Source organism: Carya illinoinensis, chromosome 10 (assembly GCF_018687715.1).
Source record: "Carya illinoinensis cultivar Pawnee chromosome 10, C.illinoinensisPawnee_v1, whole genome shotgun sequence".
NCBI classification, from domain to species: domain Eukaryota; kingdom Viridiplantae; phylum Streptophyta; class Magnoliopsida; order Fagales; family Juglandaceae; genus Carya; species Carya illinoinensis.
Window position 1 is genome coordinate 17,737,945 of NC_056761.1, and position 23,314 is coordinate 17,761,258.

The 23,314-nt window shown below is 37.9% G+C and overlaps 1 protein-coding gene across 1 annotated transcript; it reads right to left on the reverse strand.

The window, feature by feature from the left end:
• Nucleotides 1-7,387: 7,387 nt before the first annotated feature.
• Nucleotides 7,388-7,936, reverse strand: LOC122278506 (uncharacterized mitochondrial protein AtMg00310-like). The gene has a single exon (XM_043088688.1). The coding sequence runs from the start codon at nucleotides 7,934-7,936 to the stop codon at nucleotides 7,388-7,390; it is 549 nt and encodes a 182-aa protein (XP_042944622.1).
• Nucleotides 7,937-23,314: the final 15,378 nt, after the last annotated feature.

The window sequence follows — 23,314 nt, forward strand, 5'->3', positions numbered from 1 at the left end:
CGGTCAACAATCACCCAAACAGAATTTTTCCCACTAGGCGTTCTCGGCAAACCCATTACAAAGTCCATCGTGATGTCATCCCATTTCCACTCGGGAATAGGGAGGGGTTGGAGCATACCTGCAGGTCTTTGATGCTCGGCCTTCACTTAACGGCATGTGTGGCATTTCTCAACATGTAAGGCAATATCCCTCTTCATTCCATCCCACCAATAATTTTTCTTCAAGTCCCGATACATCTTTGTATTGCCGGGGTGAACTAAATAAGAGGCCGCATGAGCTTCTGCCATGATCCGCTCATTGAATTCCGAATCTTTGGGGACCACTCTGCGATCTCGGAACCGAAGTATCCCATCTTTATCCATGCTATAATGCAACGGCCCTCGAGATTTTCTGACCCTTTTTCTAATATTCAACAGCTTTGGATCCTTCCTTTGAAGAGTCTTCAACTCCTCAAAATCAGTTACCCGAATATCAAGAACTGAAGATAAAATCTCTTCTTGCTGCGAACTCTCAATAAGGAGCCTTCTCATCCCACAAAGCAACGAATTCAATTCCGATGGCTCGGCTTCATCTTCCAAGTGCGATTTTCGGCTCAAAGCATCAACAACTATATTAGCCTTCCCCGGATGGTATTTGATCTCACACTGGTAGTCACTGATTAGCTCTAGCCATCGCCTCTGCCTCATGTTCAGATTTTTTTGGGAAAACAAATGCTTCAAGCTCTTGTGATCAGTGTATACCTTGCATGCTTCCCCATACAAAAAGTGCCGCCAGATCTTAAGTGCAAAAACAATCGCAGCCAATTCCAAATCGTGCGTCAGATAATTTTTCTCATGGTCCTTCAGCTGACGAGACGCATAGGCAACAACCCGTCCTTCCTGCATAAGGACACAACCCAAACCAAACTTAGACGCATCACTGAAAACTACGAATGGCTTATGCGGTTCTGGGAGCGCTAACACTGGTGTCGTCGTCAACCTGTTCTTTAATTCTTGGAAGCTTCTCTCACATTTATCTGACCACACAAATTCTGTATTCTTCCGAGTCAGAGTTGTGAGAGGTCCGGATAGGCGAGCAAATCCCTCCACAAATCTTCGGTAATAACCAGAAAGCCCCAAGAAACTCCGGATCTCGCGCACTGTAGTCGGACGCGGCCATGACAAAATGGCTTCTACCTTACTAGGATCAACAGCCACTCCGTCTCGGGAAATCACATGCCCAAGAAATCTGACTTCCTCCAGCCAAAATTCACACTTGCTAAGCTTGGCATATAGCTGGTGTTCTCTCAATTTCTCAAGTACCAGACGAAGATGATACACATGTTCTTCAACATCTCGGGAATAAATCAGAATATCATCAATAAACACTACCACAAAGGAATCCAGATAAGGTCGAAATACTCGATTCATTAAATCCATGAAAGCAGCAGGGGCATTAGCTAACCCAAACGGCATCACCTTAAATTCATAATGCCCATACCTCGACCTGAAAGCAGTTTTAGGCACATCCTTGTCTCTGATCCTCAGCTGGTAGTATCCCGACCTCAAATCAATCTTCGAGAACACGGCTGCTCCTTGAAGCTGATCAAATAAATCGTCGATCCGCAGGAGAGGATATTTATTTTTGATGGTCACCTTGTTTAATTCCCGATAATCTATGCACATACGAAGGGTTCCATCTTTCTTTTTAACGAACAACACTGGCGCACCCCACGACGAAGTACTAGGCTGAATAAATCCCTTATCTACCAGCTCTTGCAACTGAGTCTTCAACTCTTTTAATTCAGCCGGTGCCATGCGATAAGGAGCTTTATGTACAGGAGCCGCTCCAGGTTCCAAGTCTATAACAAACTCCATTTCCCGAACAGGGGGTAGTCCAGCAAGTCATCCACAAACACATCGGAAAATTCTTCTACAACTGGAATGTCTACCAAAGACTTCTCCTCGGACGACATGGACACCATCAGAACTAAGAATGCATCTGCTCCCCATGCAATCTCTCTTCTTGCTTGAATTGCCGATATAATTACCGGCTTTTCTTTTAACTTACTCCCCGCAAATTCCAGACAATCACCATCTGGAAGCTGAAAGGTAATTATCCGACTTTTGCAATTAATACTCGCAGAATATCGGTATAGCCAATCTATCCCGAGAATGATATCAAAACCCAATAGCTTAAACACAACCAAATCAACATCCAATAACCTTCCATCAAAATTTAACGGGCATCCCAACGCAACCTTGGAACACCATACTATTTCACCATCGGGTAAAGCCACCACCAATGACTTTGGCAAAGGTTCCGTGACCAAATTACACATCCGCGCAAACGTGGAAGATACAAATGACTGTGAAGCACCGGAATCAAACAAAGTGCAAGCATAAAACTCATACAAACGGACTCTCCCTGAACCAAACACACAACCCATGAAATCCAAAAAAACAAAGAAGAAACCAAATACACCAAAATTAAATCCAACATAGAATCAAATTAATCCATACCTGTAATTACTCCAGCATCATGGGTCGCTGGTGCCTCATCATCCACATCTCCGGGTGTGACAGCATAAACCCGGGCTTGCACTGCTTGCCTTGGATTTGTTCTTCCACCGCGTCTACCTCCACGGCTTCCTTGAGCTGTTCTTGGACATTCTCGGGCAAAGTGACCCTGCTGGCCACAATTGTAACATCGAGCCCCACCAGAAGGGCACTCACCCACATGGGCTCTATTACAAACTCCGCAAACAGGCACACGTCCTCCCATGCGAATACCTGAGGATGCTTGCGGTCGAGTTCCGGTCCGCTGAACAAATTTCTGAGGCGAACCCGAGCTGCTTCCTTCACCAGAAAAACTCCGCCTCTTATGACCCGGAGGGGAGCCCATACTCAGATTATTTTCTCGCTCCACAAGGGTGGCCACATCCATTAATTCCTGAAAAGTGGATATCCGATGGCTGACCACCATACGGCGTATATCAGGGCGTAGTCCCTCCTGAAAACGATCAGCTCGCATCTCCTCTGTGGCGATAAGGTGGGGAGCAAATCGCCCAAGTTCTATAAACCTTCGGGCGTACTGTTCCACTGACATGCCTCCTTGGACCAAATTTGAGAACTCTCTTGCCTTTTGCTTCCTTACTGATGCGGGAAAGAAGCGGTCGTTAAATTCTTTCTTGAAGCGCTGCCAGGTTACAGCGGCGAATGATCCCAGCTCTGCTTCTAACATCACCCTCTTGGTATTCCACCAATCAGAAGCGGTGCCTTGCAACAGATAGCTGGCGTAGAGTACCTGTTGCGCCTCAGTGCAACCACACACCTCAAAAATTCTTTCCAGGTCTTTGATCCATTTTCCAGCTTGAAGCAGATCCTCTTCTCCAGTGAAGTGTGGGGTCCTATGCGCTAGAAAGCGCTCATAGGTGCATCCGGCTTGCACAATGCTGCTAGATCCTCCCGGGTAAAGCCAAGACCCTCCCTGATATGGCCAAGGACCTCCTGGTTGCGGCCAAAGTCCTTCTTGTTGCGGACAAGACCCTCCTTGTGGTGGCCAGGGACCCCCTTGTTGTGGCCAAGGTCCCCCTGGTTGTGGCCAAGGCTCTGTCTGTTGTGGCCTAAAATTTTGCTGCATAAACTCCGTCATCTGCCGTATGGCTTGGGCTATGGAGTCATCTCTTGATGTATTGTCCTGTGGCTCCTGAGTAGATTTCTTTGGCCTTCCCATTTTCCTGCCACCACAACCTTTGACCCCCTTTCAGAAAACAAAAACAAATAAAACCAACAACCAACAAAAACAGAACCAAAGACCAACACCACATCACACAAAACAAAAGAAACCAACTTGCAAAAACATAACTAAATAAATAAAAACAAGCAAACAAGTTCAAACAAATAAAACAGTTTAAATAACTTTACTTAACATAATTTTAAAACACAACCTTAAAAGCATTCTGGTACTACTTACGGGACATGTGGTTTTACCCAAAGCCAAACCGCTCTGATACCACCTGTGACGTCCCCAAATCCCCATGCAAGGACACGGGAAAATCGAGACGTCCGGATGATGATATTACGGGTCATCACCCTATCGACGTGTGCCAAGTGTGTGTATAAGCGACGAATGTGCACGAGAAATACGCAGCGAAAAGCAAGTCAATAACTAAGTACCAGAATTTTTTTTTCTTGTTTAATACAAAGCTATTCAAAACATACATAAATAAATATTACAAGACACGAATATAATTTAATATCAAATACAAAACGTAACATCAGCATCCCGGCGGAGCCGCATCCTCGGGCTCAGCCTCCTCCTCCTCATCCTCGATCTCTGCACCAAAATCTACGATACCAAAAATGGTGCCGCAGGTAAGTAAACTCCAAACACCACTAGATAAAAACATATAAAACTCAAACAACATGGATGCAAGAAAAGCCAATGCACATGTCCCGCAAAACCACATTTTTACCACGCACGCCAAAAAACCCATTTGGCCCATAAAAACATATCCTTAAAACCAAGTCTCGCCATTATCCCAGATAATGGCCCAAACCACCATTTTCCCAGAAAATGGATCAAAAGCCTCAAAACCAAAACTCGCCATTTTCCCAGAAAATGGCCCACATCCGAAAACCATAAAAACAATCCAATTATGCATGCACCATGATCTCCCCTAGGGATCATCCGCACACCCTGGCTCTGTGCCACACCGCAGGTAACGACTACGCATGTGACACCTAAACGAGCGATGCCCAGACTCGCGCCCAGCGCGTACCTGGCCAGGCCATCCTCTAGCCCTCGCCAGCGAAGGACCACTGAGTCGATGAGTAGAGCGATGCCCAGACTCGTGCCCAGCGCATACCTGGCCAGGCCATCCTCTAGCCCCGCTCCCGTCGTCGCCCAGCGACAATTCAGGAGACGTCACTCAGTATTATCCACTCTCGAGTGACCAGAGGAGCTCCACCGAGATAATAACCCATCCCGGCTTAGGCTCGTGAGACACACGCACCCGAAAATCCATTCACGCCAGCAAAACAGGATTTCTCAAATAAAATAAAATGCACGTGCATGCACCATGTAAATGCAATTTCAATGCACAAAACAATCAACCAACCACAAATCAATAAATCAAGCAACTCCGTCCTCCATCCATCCGACCCTCGAACTCCTCGGACTCAGTCCGGAATTAACCAACCAGCAGCAATAATTTATTGTAAGAGCAAAATATATTTAAATCTAAAAGTAGGATTTGAAAAATATTTACAGCGCTATACGGTATTTTTAGAAAGCTTGCGGCGTTGCAAACGGCGGAGAAAAAGCAACGTAACAGTGAAAATTCACTGTGGCCGTGGGTTGTAAAATACCCACTTTTGAACGGGGACAAACCATGACTTGGGATTGATAGGGAATGGTCTAAGGATGATTATGAAGCTAGTGAAAGTGAAGTTTGGCCGTGGGTGGCGGCGAAAACGGTGGTTGATGGCCGAATTTTCCAAAATGGAAAGCTAGCTCGTGGGAGCTGTTCCGGTGGCTATTAGAGGCCGGAAATGGGTGGGTTAGGACGACAAGGAACCGGTGATGAAGTGGTGAAGAGGTGGTGGCCGGAGGTGGAGCGACGGCAGCGGATTAAGGCAAAAACCGTGGGGCTTTGTTGGGCGTTTTCCGGCCAAACGGCTAGCCGGATGGGGCTGGGATTCGGTGGGGTGGTGCACCGGAGGGAGGGGGTTCGACCGGTGGGGGTGGTGTCGCCCACGGTGGCCGGACGGCGGTGGGTTGGGGCTGGGATGGCTTCCGGCGTGGGAGAGGAGAGAGAGAGAGTCGACGCACGGGAGAGAGGAAGAAAGAAGAAAAAGAAAAGAAAGAAAAAGAAAAAAAGAAAAAAAAAGGAAAAGGAAAAAGAAAGAAGAAAAAGAAAAGAGAAAAAGGGAAAAAGGAAAAAAAAGAAATGTAGAAAGAAATGAGGTCCAATCCTCACTCCGAATAACAAAACAAATCTGCCGAGAATGAGATTAAAAACCGTAAAACAAATAAATAAATAAATAAATGAAACACAACATCCAACAAATAAAAACTAAATTTAAAACGCAATAATTTAAAATAAATAAAATAATATATTAATTAAATTAAAAATAACCCTTCAGTGAAAAAAAAAACACATGAAAGCTGGTCATCACACTGGACCTATTCTTAAGCACACATTTCATGTCTTCAACCATCTATCCAAACCACTCCCAGTTTTCCTTCTCACTATTGACAGCCTTCACAGCAATTAGGGAATCACCTTCAAATATTATTCGCTCAAAGTTTAGTTCTACACACAATGTTGTGGCTCTCCATAATGCATGTAACTATGCTACAACTAGACTACAACACACTCCCCTTGAGCTACATAGAGACACCAAAACCTCCCCCTTATCATCCCTTACCACAATACCTATCCCCATTCTTCCTTCTTTAATATTTAGCCCCACATCCCAGTTCACTTTAACCAGATCTTCACTTGGAGCCTTCCACTTATCTCTCCTACTTGTTGCAGGATGCACATCTCCCCTTTTGTCAGATCCTTGTGCCAGCTGGAACTCCTTTAGAGATACTTCTGCATGTTTAACAACTGCACCAAGACTAGCAAACTTTCTTTCAAAAAGAAAAGTGTTTCTTCTCATCCATACTCCTCTCATCACAATTGCCACCAACTCCAGATCACCTTTGTTCAACTTTTGAACCAAGCTGTTCCATAGATCCATGAACTGCACCTCGTTACTTGCACATTTCTGTACATAACTTTTTTGATCTACCCAGACATCCATGGCCCCTCTGCAGCTCCATAAACTATGAGTGACAGACTCCACCTCAGATTTACAAACTGGACAGCTAGCGTTTTCCACTACTTTTTTTTTAAACAAATTCCATCTAGTTGGTAGGCTATCATTCAAAGCTTTCCAAAGAAAAACTTTAACTACCACTGGCACATTCAGCCTCCACAACCTCTTACAGTCAACATCGACCCCAGCTGATTTCTCTGCTCTTTCTCTTCTTTTCCTGCTCACCTCTAGATGATAAGCACTTTGCACACTAAACCTCCCATCTTTTGTCGACCCCATATTTGCTTATCAGGTATGCCAGATTGACTTATAGGTAGATTGCATATTACCTTAGCCTCATCTTCACTAAATACCTCTTTTGTTAGCTCTTTTTTCCATACCTCTGAGGAGTCAATTAATTCCTTAACTCTAGCATCCTTATTGAGAACAACAGTTGGAGTTTGAATACAATGCGTGACAAGGGTTGGGATCCATTTATCTTCCCAGATTTTTATACTATGTTCAGTGCCAACTCTCCACACCAATCCTTCCTTAAGAAGTCCCATAGAGCTCCATAAACTCTTCCATATCAATGATGGTCAGTAGCCTATTTTAGCTTGTAATAGATCAGAATGTCTGAAATAGTTATCTTTTAACACCTTTGTAGCTAAAGATTGAGGGTTAGTCAACAGCCTCCAACATTGTTTTGCTAGCACAGTAGAGTTAAAACTCTCAAACTCCCTAAACTCCAATCTTCCCTCAATTTCTGACACCCCCATTGCAGACCAACTTTTCCACTGGATCCTCCTGTCATTTGCCTTGTACCCCCACCAAAATTTAGCCATAACAGCATCTATTTCCATACATAATTTCCTAGGTAGCTTGAAGACATTCATATAGTAATTAGGGACAGCTTGAATGACTGCCTTCAAGAGTATTTCTTTCCCAGCAGGGGATAAGAACTTATTCTTCCAATTATTTACCCTTTGCCAAACCCTATCCTTTATACACCTAAAAGTATTGTAGCGAGACTTGCCAACCATAATTGGCAAACCCAAGTACTTCTCACAGTTTAATATCAGTCTTGCCCCAAGCTCCTTAAGAATACCCTCATTCACATTTGCCTTAGCATTTGGACTAAAAAGCATAGTAGTTTTTTTGCTTATTTAGACTTTGGCCCGAGGCCAATTCATATAACTCCAAGATACTTTTAATTCTCCTCCACTCAGCCCAACTTGCCCTCCCAAAAATGATACAATCGTCTGCAAACAAGAGATGAGTCACTCTTGTCCCACCTCTAGCCACAACCACATCCTTTAGTTCTTTTCTATTCTCTGCCTGATTAAGCATGGCACTCAAACCTTCAGCACACAAAAGAAAGAGGTAGGGAGATAGTGGATCTCCCTACCTCAAACCCCTAGTTGGCTATAATCTCCCCTAGGCTTCCATTAGTCAATACTGCATAAGAAATTAAACAATATTAAATGCTCAATAAATGTTATAAGAAATACTTTATATCTCTATCTTTTTCTCACTTAATGTCTCAATATAATAATCAATACTCAAAAATTACGTTACCTATTTCATTAGTGGCAAGTGTGAACTCAAACAATTAGGTCAATCGATTAAGGATAGCAATTTCATGATAATTAGCATTCTAATGCTCAACACTTTATAGGCATGTAATAATGCAAGGAAATTATTAGCATAACTATATGGAGATTAGATATAGTACTGCTTTAATAATTAGTTTAGGAGTTCTCGATCATTGTTTAGATACAAGTTTGGAATCAAATGTCCGCATATTTTATATATGATCATACATCGGAAGTTTGATGAGGCCAAGACATTCTCACCCTTTATTAAATGATTATGATAAAACTTCCGATGCATGACACAAATATAAAATATGTGGACATGCATTTGATTCTAAACTTGTATCTAAACAATGATCAGAACTCCTTAACTAATTATTAAATGATTATTATATATCATCATCATTTTATATTTAGGAAATGGTATTTGTAGTTAGATTGTAGCTTTAAGAAAGGGCGAGAATGTTTTGACCTTATCAAACTTCCCATGCATGACACAAATATAAAATATGTAGACATGCATCTGATTCTAAACTTGTATCTAAAGAATAATGGAGAACTCCACAATTAATTATTAAAGCAGTATATTTAATTTTTTGTAGTTTTAGGATGTGTAGGTTTCATATACTCCTTTTAAAAAAATAGATGAATATTGAAATTAATGAAAAAGTCATTTTTTTAATAGCGTAATCCAATTTTTTTAAAAGAAGTACATAAAACTCACACATATTAAAATTGTATCTAACATCACCCTTTTATCAAGCCGCAGCCTAGGATTGATCATCTTCAGATTTTCAGCAGTCCATGCTCAGGCATGGCTAGTCCATGTCATAGCTAGCCCTTCGTCATACAAATGACAGTTAAATGTCATATAGATCAGGAGATGCAAGGGATGCAGACATATCTATAAATATTTAATATCTCCAGCAACCTAAAGGATTTTCGTTTATTTTTTTCCCCCCTAAAAGTCGTTTCCTAAACCAGTAAAGAATGTTAGTAAGCTGGAGAATATTTCGGTCAATCTCCACTAAAAGTTCTATTTCCAAGTCTTCTAAAATTTTCCCATAGTAATCAGCTAAATATTAGCCATTCTTTGTGTATGATAAAACAATAAAATTGTAATAATCCAAGTCCACCAAAAGCCCGGCCCAGCCCCTTTTTCTTTTCTTTCTCCTTCTCCTCCTACCCCATCTTTTTATTTATTTATTTATTTATTTATTACCAAAAAGCCGATAGCCACACGTCCACTGATCCCATCCCAAGTTTATTAAAAAATCCTCGTTTATGATTGAGGAAAACCGTAGTTACAAGCGAAGCAACATGAGGATAACAAAGCCCCCCAATTCCAAACCAACAAAATCCACATCATAACAATCTAAACAAGCCTAACCTCATAGCAAAAACTAAACAAACCTAAAGAACAACCCAAAAAATCAAGAAATACGTAAATCTACGAATCCCACCCAATCCAGCCTATACAAACCATGGACCTCACGGCCAAAATGAGCCACGTCTCTAACTATATTATTCACCTCGAAGGCCCTCCCACGAGCAAGGAAATCCACCACTTTATTACTCTCTCTAAAACAATGACTAATAGTATAATCAAATACATCTAGTAATATCAACAGTTTATTCCAATAATCCCAAAGATACCAAACTGTACAAGCTTTTGCTAATATCCAAGAAACCACCACCAAGGAATCACATTCAATATCAATGCAAAATAAGCCCACATCATTGCACCAAATGAGACCTTCCAGTACCGCCCGAAGTTCAGTTTCATTATTAGAACAAACACTAAAAGATTTGAAAAAACAAAGATGAAACTAGCATTGCAATCTTGTTGAATGCTTCCCCCCCCCCCCCCCCTCCCCCCAAAAAAACCGAGTCCAGGGTTTCCAAAACTACTACCATCAAGGTTGAGCTTGAACCTGCCCCTTGGGGGTTTAACCCACTTCACAAGTTGAACTCTTCTAGTTTTTGGTTCCACAATTTCCACACCCAGCCTGGTAAGCAAAATTCTATCCACCCTTGACAGCTGCTTCACTTCCATTCTTGCCTTACCGCAGTGCTGCCACAATCACCATATAACCACTAAAGGGATCAACAAAATCACAATCCCCAATTGAATATGCCAAAAAGCTCTATTAAACAACCCTTGAACTCTTTCTTTCCACCCCCTTATTCAATACGTGTTCAAGGTCTTCCTCATGCCCCTCATTACAGCAGTTGCGGCCCACTCCTTCTCCTTCATTTTCGTAAGTTCTTCCCTTTTCTCTAGCTCTCATCTCATCTCTCTCTCTCTCTACCTCGAGTGGCGGAACTAACAATTTCTTTTTAAAGCAGGCTAACTTTTGTTTTTATCGTGTAACACATTTATGTAAACTAAAAAAAAAGATTAAAAATTTAGAAAACATAACTATATATAAAACTAGGTATTGACAATTTACTGCATAAGCATAAAAATTTAATTCTAACAACACAACTTAATCTACGTTTCAGATTTATAAGGATAATATTTCATAGAATAATATTCATCCATTATTATTTTTGTAATGAAATATTTAGAATCTATTTTTTTCATAAAATATATTAAGTGATCTTTTAGAATGCAATCTTTCATTCTAGTGTGTAATCTAGTTTATTAATTTTCATATAAAATATAGATATTTTCATATCATATTAAACATATAATAATATAATTGAGATCTTAAATAAATGTTTTCTTGCTCAATGAAGTCTAGATGATAAAACTTCTAAAATATTTTTCTTATATAGATTATCAACCTTAAATGATTTTTCTTATATTTTCTCTTTAAATTTCTTATTAAGGAGCCTAATATTGTATAACAAAAAATTTTGGGATCCATATTAATAAATTTATTATTTCTCCTAAACTTAGTTTAAATTAATCTTAGTGAGACCATATCCTTGTGAATAGATAATATATAAAAATTATACAAAATTTAAGGACTATAGGACAAATTGGAAATAGGCATTTTTAGGTATATTGAAATTTTAGAGAGCATATGGGGATTATGGATTTTTTTTTTTGGGAGGGTTCATTCTCTATATTTATAGAATTATATATTTACTCTCTCTCTTTCTCTCTCCGTGTGTTTAGTAATTTATTTCTATTTGTTTTCTTTGTTTCCCTCTCAATTCTTATTCTTGCAACGTAGTAACCTTCACCCACAACCACTACTCCTTGTTGTTTTATCACCACCAATGACAATATTAGGTAAATTCTTTTCCCTCATAGGTATTATATTTAATAAATTTTGAATATAAAATTTATTAAGATTTGGTGTTGTGAATTGTTGAGAGTATACTTTGTAGATTATGTTGTTAAGATGTGTTGAAAATGAATTTAATATTCAACTGTGGTGTAGATCCAAATTGATATGGGATATTATTTACTTTCTCCAGAATAATTTAGAATAATATCAGTTTTTTTTTTTTTCAAATCATATATTTATGTTAATTCTTACTTTGTTTGTAAATATTTGGTATCAAATTTGGAAGTAATTCTGATTTTGATTTTGACCAAATTTTTTATAGGATTCTAGTTTATTTATGTATTAATTTCTTATACAATAATTTTGAATTTTATTATTAATCAATATTATTCAGAGTTTTTCTCTGTGTTTTGGGCAAATATCTTATCTTCTCCATGTGAATTATCTATTGAAACTAGTTCGCAAAATTAATCACTATTTTGTTCGACATTAGTTGGCATTAGAGTTTTAGCATCTTTCTTGGGATGATATCTCATTAGTTTCAATGGCTGGTGGTCATGGTCATCGTGGGCAGGTTCCAAATGAGGAAATCCTGCACCGTGATCGTAGTGTTCAAGATGTGATCATTAAGGATTTGTAGAGACAAGTTGCAGAGTTAACTCGACGTCTAACAACATAGGAGTTCGAAGATCGTGAGATAGAAGATTATGATTCCAGTTCCAGTTTTGAAAACTCATATCACAGTAGTGCTCTGTTCTAGGAGCACAGGGGTCGTGCAGGTAGGAGCGTCAGGGAGACGCCAGTTTAAGAATTGATTTACCATAATTTTCTGGTACTCTTCATGCTGAAGGTTTTGTTAATTTATTGCATGAGATTGAGTGGATTTACTATTCCAAGGAAAAATAGTTTGAGGATAGACATTCTTCCATATGGTGAAATTTCATACCAATCTACGATACCTATTCTGATGAAGATAACCTAGTGGATGATGTAACTATTTTTATTAACAATATAGAAAATTTGGAAAAAGAAAATGGTGGTGAAGCTTTGGAGTTTTAAGATCAAGAAACAACTTTTAAGACATTTAACTATATTGATTTTCTTGGAGTACTTGAAGATTTGTTTTCAAATTCTCCTATGCAAAATATAAATATATATATATATATATTTTAAATTTGAGATGTGAGAAAGGAACTTAATTTTGGAGCTTAAGATGTTCAATATTATTTTATTTTGAGCCGATCAAATCAACTTTAGTTTTTCCATGATTATCGAGACGATACGACAAAATGAAAGAAAAATTGGTCTAATGGAGCATCCAAAAGATCGAGGTAAGAAAATTTAGAATTTGAGAGCGAATTCTCTCCAACCTGACGAGAATGGTGCAGATCGAAATTAATATGGGATATCATTAACATTCTTCAAAATCATTTAGAATAATATCAGTTATTTTCTTTTAAATCATATATTTATACTCATTCTTGAATTGTTAGTAAATATTTGGTTTCAAATTTGGAAGTGATTCTGAATTTGATTTTTAAGAAAGTAAATAATATCCTATATCAATTTTGATCTACACCAAAAACTAATCATGCGGCCTTCCTTCCCTTTTTTTTTTAAAAAAAGAAGAGTCGAAGGTCACATGTACAAGTGACTCCTTTCCAGTTTTATTAATAACTCTAACTTATGGTAGAGGAAAACCATGGTAACAAAAGAACACTTGAGATTTACAAATATTCAATAAAAACATCCCAAATATCAAGCCAACACAAGCCAAAACACCAAAACCAAAGAGCAAAAATAAACAATAAACAATAAACTATAAAATAAAACAAAACCAAACTAAACAAGCCTAATAAACTTGACAATAACCATTAGGCTCGAACATGTGGTAGGCCAGCCTTATCCAATCGAAGAATACCTTTCAATTTACGTGGCAAAGAAATCAACAAATCTCTTATTGTGTCCTTCCTCTCCCCGTCGGGCAAGGAAATTCGCTGCATTGTTCCCCTCTCTAAATTGATGCTCAATAGTGATGGTCATATCCCTTGGAAGGAGCAAAAGATCCTCCCAAAAATCCCATAAATAACATGCCATGCACTTTCGACTAGCCAACCAAGTAATGACCAACATGGAATCACTTTCGATACAAATTTGATTGAAACCTAGCTCTTTGCATAAACTAATGCTAGAAATTAAAGCCCAAAATTCATCCTCATTATTCGTATCGTGACCAAAATAGGAAGAGAACGCACCTTTAAAATTTCTCTGATGGTCCCAAATGACTCCTCCCCACCATAAGTAACTGGGTTTCCCTAGCAACTCCCATCTACATTCAACTTGATCCACCCCTATGTAGTTTTCCCCACGACAATAAGCTTTGGTTAAGTCCTAGTGTGAGAGACATATGGGATGTCTAGTTCATGAAGAATCCCCTCATCACGTGCAGAGAGATGCCAGTGTTTTACCATAAGTGAGGAGATCTTCCTTATCCATACGTTAACTGCTAACCACACGCTTGCTGCCAAGTCCTTGTGATTCTCCATTCATGCCCTGCAATAGCGCATCCTGAGGTACCAAGTGATGATAGAAGGAAGGAGCCCAATTAAAAGATCTCTGTGACTCGACTTTGTGGCCAGGTTGAACCATTGCAACACTATCATCCACCATGAAAGACCTACGAATTGTGGAATGCCCAGCGCACTAGCAGCCACCTTCCAGACTTTAGAAGCAACACTCTCACACCGCAACACATGATCTAAAGTTTTCTCCTAGAGATTGCACCCAAGAATCGACAACCAGGCCATTAAATCTTACTTTCCACATACAAACAACCATCTTTTTCGGTAAAAGATGATGCCAAATCTAGTCCATCCCCCTTTGTTTTGTCCCTTTTATATGAATGATATCTCAAGTAGTGGCATAAGTAAAGAGACCATCCCCTGTTGGTTTCCAGATTCTAATATCCTTTCCTTCTCTCCTGGCACAATTTCAAGCATAATTTCTCTAGCCTTATCGGTACCAACTAGTTGAACAAGATGATTTTCATCCCAGGAGCCATCAATCCAGACATCATGTATACGAAAATCAGCTGGCTCATCATTCCCATCAACACAAAGAGGCCCACTCGCCAACCAACGATTAAACCAAAATGAAGACCCCCCTTCTCTTACCTTCACTTTGATGTTGTTAGCCACATCAGGAAGAACGAACATTATCGATCGCCAAAATTGAGAGGTAGTACGTCGAACTTCAGCTTGTAGAATGTGACCCTTCTTCACATATTTAGCCCGAAAGAAATGAGTCCACAGATTGTCAACTGAAAGCAATTTCTATGCAAATTTCATGAGGAGAGACTTTTGAACTTCATGAAAATTTCTCAGTCCGATACCCCCCTCCTTGATTGGTTTGCACATTTGATCCCAAGCACACCATTTCATTCTTGATTTCCAATTAATTTCACCACAAAAAAATGTCGACAACATAGAATTGATTTTTTTAAAACCTTCAACGGCACATTTAAAACTACCAAGAGATGTGTTGCGATACATGAGAGAACGTGTTTGAGCAAAGTGAGTATGCCACCTTGGGAAAGAAGCTTCAATTTTCACCCAGCCACTTTGTTCCGAATTTTCGCAAGAAGAGGTTCTCGATTCCCCTAGCGGTGTTGGTTCTCTAAGAGAGAGAGAGAGAGAGAGAGAGAGAGAGAGAGAGAGAGAGAGAGAGAGAAATGGACGTGAATTGCGAGGAAGAAGAAGATGCAATAATCAAACGACGCCGTTTGGTTTTAAATCCAATAACGTCGTTCTACTTATTTTTTTTTCTTTTCTCATAGATAAAACGACGTTTTTTGGTTTAACATTAGGGTTATAAATGAAATAGTCTGTTCGATAGTCCGCTTAGTACTTGCTAGTTAAACTCGAATCGAACTCAATTTGTAAAAAAAAAAAAAAAAATCATTCGTGAAAGCAGATACCCACTCGATTTGTAAATGACACATATTCGACAAAACTCGACTCAACTCGACTAAGGCTAGTTTAGACTCGCTCGTTTATGCTCGAGTTGACTCGTTAACTCGACTCGATTAAAACCCATTCATATATTGATAAATATATACATACACCTATGTATATATACATATACATGTATATCTACTAGCTAATAATATAAGCATATAACTTTTATAATTAAATATATAATATGTAATCTAATTACTTATGTTTATATAGTGGATATACTTCATAGGTATATTTTATAATTTGTATAATAATTAGTTGATAAAATTTAATAATGTCATATACTAGTATGTGTGAACCATATATGAAATAGATATATACTATCATATTAAGTATATGTATTAATAATATACGTAGGTAGGCATATAATATATTGTTATTTTGGATAAATATCAACTAGTTAGATATTAATTATTTATAAATTTTTTAAAATTTTATAATTCAATAGAGGTTCTACTTGGTGTATAAATTCAATATTAGTTCTTTTATTTTATTTATTTATTTAATTTATTAATTATTAAATCTTATACAAAAACAAAAAAACAATTCAAGCTCGAACTCGAGTGGCTCAACTCGAACTTGTTTGTGGGACAAGCTCGAGCTCGAGTTCAAGTTGATAGTTTAACTTATCGAGTCAAGCTTGAAGAAAGAATAAAAAAAATCTTAAGGTCGAGTATTTTGAGGCTAGCCGAGCTAGGCAAGCCAAAGACCAGCTCGACTCGGCTCAATTACAGCCCTAACAGACGTAAAACGACGTCATTCCACTTAAACTGGCGTCGTTTTAGATAGGTATAAATTTAAAAAAAAAAAAGTATATGTGGTTGACTGGTTTAGCGATTTGAGTCGGCCTTAAACCGAGACTGAACCGACATCCGTCAATTTTGTTAAAGTTCTGCCACCTACCGACCAGTTCCCTGGCAGTTCTAGCTGGCTCTAGACTTCGGCGATCGGTCTGTGTCAGTCACGACCAAGTTTTTGGTTTCTTGTACACCCCTATAAACAAGTGAAGTATGTTAGTAAGTTGGAGAATGTTTCGTACAACCTCCACAAAGTTCTATTTCCAAGTTTTCTAAATTTTTTCCTTAAGCTTAGTAATCAGCTTAACATTGGGCATTCTTTTTTGTCAGATAAAACAATGGAATCAAATGCACAAAGTTCCCCGATGCAACAAACTATATTTCATGAATCAAATATACACTTTTATGAATAAAGTTATCAATGATGAGTACGTGTACCTATCATGGCTTTATCCATCAAGTAAGATAGGTATCAAATTCACTTTAATCTGATGGAAGCATTTTCCCTTTAAACTCTCTTGGTCCGAAATAGGCTCATTGTATGAAGATAAGTTAATGGGCAGTAATTACATTCTTCATGGTATCTGTCACGGCAGGGGTGGACACATGAATAATTAGGCAGTCAATTGTGTCTAAGGCAACATATTTTGTGAGCCATGATACATATATAGAAATTTGATGAGGCCAATAAATTCACTCACCCTTTATTTAAAAGCAATTAGTTTAGCGTAGGCTTCAAACTATTATAATTTCATATTATAATTGCATGGTATATATTGAACATATAAATATTATATATGAACTGATCATGAAATTTTATATTGAATATATATAGGAGTAAGATCATTTATATATAGGCCCCGTTTGATAGTGAAAGTGTTTGATCTCATTTATTCTCATCATTATAATTTTTTCAAATTTTTACACAAAATATAATTAATAATTATACTTTTTTAAATCTCAAAATAATAATAATATTAAAAAATAATATTATAATAGTATTAAAAAATATTAAAAAAATAATATTATGTTTAGAGTTGACAATTATACTCTGCACCTACTGGAGGACAACATCTACCATATCTTCTATAGAATCTCCCTTTTTCGTAATAGAATCACCTTGATCTGTCTCACTTTCCAAAATAATAGTGCTGCCATGATCAAAGGAATTAGTGCTAGGCCTGGAAAAATCTTTTCCTATTTCTGCCACCATTTGGATTGAATTATTCCTAGGCTCCTCAGGTTTTCTTTTGAAAGTTAGACTTTCCTATTCTAATGTCCTACTCCCCACGGTTTATAATAAAATCATTTTTAAAAATTTTTGGAGAATTAACAAGGGAATAGAAAAGATATATGGAGAAATTGGGAGAAGGTGGCGTAGATGTCAGTTTGGAGTCGGATAGTGCTCAACCGAGTTTGAAATAAAATATACTTTAACAATTAAATAGTTTTTCATTTAACGTGGGATTGACGGTGATTGAGATTGTGTAAAAAACTTCAATTAATGATGATTATAATGAGAAAAATTCTAATGGCCGATTTTACATGCTAAAAAGAGTCTAACTTGTTCAATAAATAATAAATAAGATTTAACATAATTATTGAGTCTAATTAAAATTCCTAATCAATCTCAATACTTTATTGATTTTGGACTTATCTAATATGGCTCATTAAATATAATTTAGACTCAATAAAAATGATCAATATTCTAACCTTAGAATTATTGGGCCGGGTCGTTACACCTTAATAGTTATAACTTCCCTCCTTCCTTCCTTATTTTCCGCTTAATTATTTGACTTGGCATTTCCACACTCATCCCTGTCCTTCTTGCCTGTGTGCCATGACTGCCTCTCGTTCTGTGGTGGCTGAGCCAAATCGCCACCATACATTTTTGCCTCACTACCATTAAGTTTTGCTGGAAGTGCACATAACCAAGGACCATACTAAGATTTGGCTTCATCAAATTTCTTACAATCACTCAAGATGGACAAAACTTTTTGGCATACTTGATCACACCACACTGAAGACAGAAATTTGGGAGTCTTTCATACTTAAAATGAATCCACACTTGTTTCCCTTCGAAAGTCTGAAACTTACCTCGAACTAGGGCTATTCACTTGACTTAGACTGAGAAGTGACATTTCTGACCCGATCCGAGTTTGAAAAGTTCCGATTTTGACTATTCCAACTCGAAACAAGTTAACCGATCTGTATTCATTTTCAAAAAAATTGTTTTTTTTAATCCGATTTTTATTATTTTATTATTTTTAAATCTTAGTACTTCCAACTAACAGTTTCTTTGAATTTTGTCATTATTTAGAATAGATTGTTATGGGTATTTGTGTAGAGGGAACACAAAAATCCTCTACATGCTATATAGAAGAGTAGAGGATCTTTCAAATTTAGAAAAAAAAAAATCCACGTGAAAGTTCCTAATTTTCAGCAGCATAAATGGGAAATTTTTTTGTTTTAAAATTTGAAAAGAGAATCAACTTTGAATGGATTGGATGACCTAAAGATATGGAATGAGAGTTTTAAAAAGAAAAAGTTCCAGAAAAAAATAAAAATAAAAAACAAAAGAATGAAAGAAAAGAAGAAATCACAGAAGGAATCCACAAGAAATTCAAATTCAAAATGCGCTAAGAGACGGTTTGGACATACTTTAGTATTTGGACCGTAACATCCTATTCACATATTCGATTGATGTGATTCTTACTGGGTTGGAAAGATATCTTAAAGGGCTACAACTTTGTTAATGTTAAGGATTTCAAAATTCAAACTCCTGAAACCCGTACACGGCTGCCAAGATAAATCCAATAAGTTAGACGATTTTTTAAGGGAAATCAGGAAAACCTTAGGGTTTCTTTCTATCATATATAAACATATTATTGGCATGAAATTGAGGAGGAGGACTGAAAGGAGTAGCTGTAATTCTGAGAGGAAAAATAAAACTTACGATTTTTATAATTACAGAGTTCTTTTTTTCTTTCTATAATTTTTAGTTGCTAAATTGTTATTAAGGATGACGAATTCGAATTTATGTTTAAGAAATAACTGGATTGTTTTATCAGTTATGATTTGCTAGTTTTATTATTCTCGGCACCATCGACCTAAAGCCAATGAGTTATGTGGACTCCACTATGGTCTCTACCTTATCTTGCCTCAACCTTGTTGCAAGCTTGCAATACATCATCTTCGCCACTATTTGTGGTATGCTTGTTGTCTCTCTGCAAGCTTCTTATGTTCAACTTGGTTTCATCTTGCTCAATTGTTTTTATTTTTTTAAAGAAATTAGTTTACCCACTGAAAAAGGTAAGAAGCTCACCCCCAATGGAGCATCATTGAATGGACAAGTGCATGCGTCAATGTGAACAACACAAAAAGCCAAAGTGCTCGCCGCATACTAGAAAGGCAAAGTGCTCGACCCCAAGTGAGCACCATGGAGTGAAAGAGTGCTCGTGTTGATGTGAGCATGGTGGAGAGCAAGAGTCCTCACCCCTTTGTGAGTATCGGGGAGAGTAAAGTGCTCGCCACCTGGCAAGCATCATTGAAAGGCAAAGTGCTCACTCCAGGCTTGTATTCCCGAGATCAAGAGTGTGATACTACATATTGATTGATAAGCGATAAGAGTAGGTGATATATGGGATCCCACATTATTTGTGAAGGAAAAGTTCTTGCTCTTTATAATGGTTCTAATGGAGTTCCAATTATATTATTGACTAGTCCTTTTAGAGTATAGGCTCATATGTGGCTTGGGCTTTCTTTGAGGCTTTACAAATAGTATTAAAGCTTATCCTAACCAGAAATATGGGACTTGAGTTGTACCACCTATAACAGATGGGCCTGATAGGGTTGTTAGAAATTTTAGGGGATAGGGGGTGAGATTGTAATACCCCATATTTATTGATAAGTGATAAGGGTAGGTGATATATGAGATCTCACATTGTTTGAGAATGAAAAGTTCTTACTCTTTATAATAGTTATAATGGAACTTCAATTGTATCATTGACTAGTTTTTTTGGTGTATGGGCCTAGATGTGGCTTAAGCCTCCTTTAGGTGCATAAAAAGTCCTTGCCCCGACTAGCATCTTGGAGAGAAGAGTTTTTGCCCCCAGTTGAGCATCAATACAACATAGTGCTTAGCCCATGTGAGCACCACTTAATGAAAAATATCTCATCCCTAGGCAAGCACCGTGTAAAAGGCAAAAGCGCTCACCCCTGGCAAGTACCAAATAAATGCAAAATTGCTCCCCCTTGGAGTGAGGACCACATATAACAAAAGTGCTCGCCAACTCATGAAGAGCATGATGCTTGCCCTTAAGCCAGCACTAAAGAAGCACAAAAGTACTCACCCTCTGGTGAGCACAACAGATAACAAAAGTCCTTGCTACCAGGCTAGTGCCACTAAAAGAAAAAAGTGCTTGGCCCTAAGTGAACACCACATGTCGCCCCTAGGGTAGCACCTTTGAAAGGCAAAATTCCTCACCCCCGGGTGAGCATTGTGGATAACTTAAGTGCTCACAAAGTTCAACACAGATTTTGAAGGGCTAAAGTGCTTACCTTTAGGTGAGCTCCACTAAAAGAAAAAAAGCGCTTAGTCCTAGGTGAACACTGCATGAAAGGCAAAAGCGTTTACCCCTAGGCTAGCACCATTGAAAGGTAAAAAAATTTCGCCCTTGGGCGAGCATCATGGACAAAAAAGTGACAAAAGTGCTTGCCAAGTTCGGTGAATATCATGAGAACAAAAGTGTTCGCCCACTCGACTAGCATTGTGCAAAGGCAAAGTGAGCATTGATCCATAAAAGAGAGTTTAAGACCCCGTTTGGATGTTGAGCTAAGCTGAGTTTTTTATGAATAGTAGTGAGTTCAGATGATGGAGTGAGTTTTGTAGGGTCCACCTAAAATGAGTTTAGATATGTTTGGATGTTAAGATGAGTCTCGCGTGTAAAGAGGTGTTGAGTTGAAAGAGGTTGTGGGTCCTATGTGTAAAAAAGTTTTGAGTTGAGTTGAGTTTAGTGAGAGTTGGGTGTTTGGATATTAGACCCAGTTTAAAATTAAACTTAACTAAGTTCAATCCAACTTCCAAATAGGACCTAAAGTGCATGCTTAAAGGAATCAAGCACGATGCACATGAGCACTATTTGTATTACTTATTTATTCGTATTGGATTGAAGTTTTTGTTTTTCATTTGAAATGATTAGGAATGAAGCATGTGCCTTGCTTTAGTATTGATGGATAATGTTACAGTTTCTAGCTCATCTAAGGCTGTACAAAAACTAGCCAAACCGACTGTAATCGCCTTAGACTGGCCAACGAAGCACAGAATTAGATGAAATCGGCGTAGAATCGGTCTGCCGGCAGTAGAATTTTGTCAAAATTTATGTCGGCCGCTTCAGTTCTAGTTTGAAGTTAGATTGGACCGCTAAACAAACCTATTATATAATTATATATATTTTTAATTATACATATATAAAACAATGTAGTTTTACTTAAGTGAGTGAAATGACATCATTTTGAATCGTTAGTTAAAAAAATATATAAATGAAACAGCGTCGTTCACCCCTCTGTCCCTCTTCTTCTCTCATTCAACTTCCTCAGTTCCTCTCAAGTCTCGGACTCCATCAGTGCATCACGGCATTGCTTGCCACCTCTCTCTCTCTCTCTCTCTCTCTCTCTCTCTCTCTCTCTCTCTCTCTCTCCCCGCATGTAGGGCCACCTCCAGCACGCCATCTCTCTTTCTCTCAAACATCGCGGCATCATCGACTCATCGTGCCACCGAAGACACTTCTCTCCATTCTCTTTCATTGTGCCACCGAAGACCAAAGATTTAAATTTCATACTATATCAACTGGTACGACCGATATTTTTTGCAATGGAATAGTGACCAGTACAAAAAATGCATCTGTTTCGTATTGGGTCAAATACCGTCTGTACCAATGCATTTCAATCAATAACAAATAGTTTTCGGCATACCAACCTGTACCGATACAAGCCAAAATTAGTGAATTTTTATAATTAATGTAAAAATTCTGATTTTTTTCATAATTTTAATTCAAATTCTCACATCTAAAGACTATTTTCTTAACTTTTTTTTTAATTCACTTTTCTCAAGTACTAAAAATCAAATCCCTACTCCCATTTTCATGATAAAGATGAGTAATTATTTTTTTAAATAGTTGGATTGAGAACTTAGAAGTATTATTGAGTTTTATAAATATGTGTTTTAATTTTCTAAGATTTGCATTGAGATTATTTTGAAATATAATTTATACATATATAATTAATTTATTATACATAGACTATCCTGAAATGGTATCGGTATCAAAATATTTCGTTCCAGTGTTTTAACTAAACAACTACTAAAATGGTATTTAAAACTTTGTCGAAGACACTGTCGAACGGACTGGATTTACATCAAGACCGACGTCGACGCTTTTCTCCCCCTTCACTAGCCGGTTTCGGTCAAGATTTAAATATTTTCAAGATATTGGTTGGATTTCGGTTTTGTCTCAAAGAAAAACGCTAAATGCAGTCGTCTTGGGTAAGCGCGGCATAAGTGGGGGCTAATGTGGCATAAAAATTAAAACGCGCCGTTTTATATGATATGAAATTAAGAACTCCATAAATATCCCACAAAAGGACCTTCCCTTATCAAATCCATAGTAAACCCCCATTTGGTTCCCGAGAAACCAAAAACAAAACTCTGATTACTCTCAATCGCCGGGGAGTTACGGAAAAGGTGTGACCTCCAAAATCCCAATTTTTATCCTTTTTTCTCGGACTTTCTTAGCAACCAAACACGCCCAACAACAATTTAAAAAAGAAAAAAAAATTCAGCCCCATGCATCCATTTCTTGAAGCATTGAGAAATAGAAA

What these genes read in the sequence shown, in the direction of transcription:
- LOC122278506 (XM_043088688.1), bottom strand. Translation starts at nt 7,936, where the DNA reads ATGCTTTTTAGTCCAAATGCTAAGGCAAATGTGAATGAGGGTATTCTT.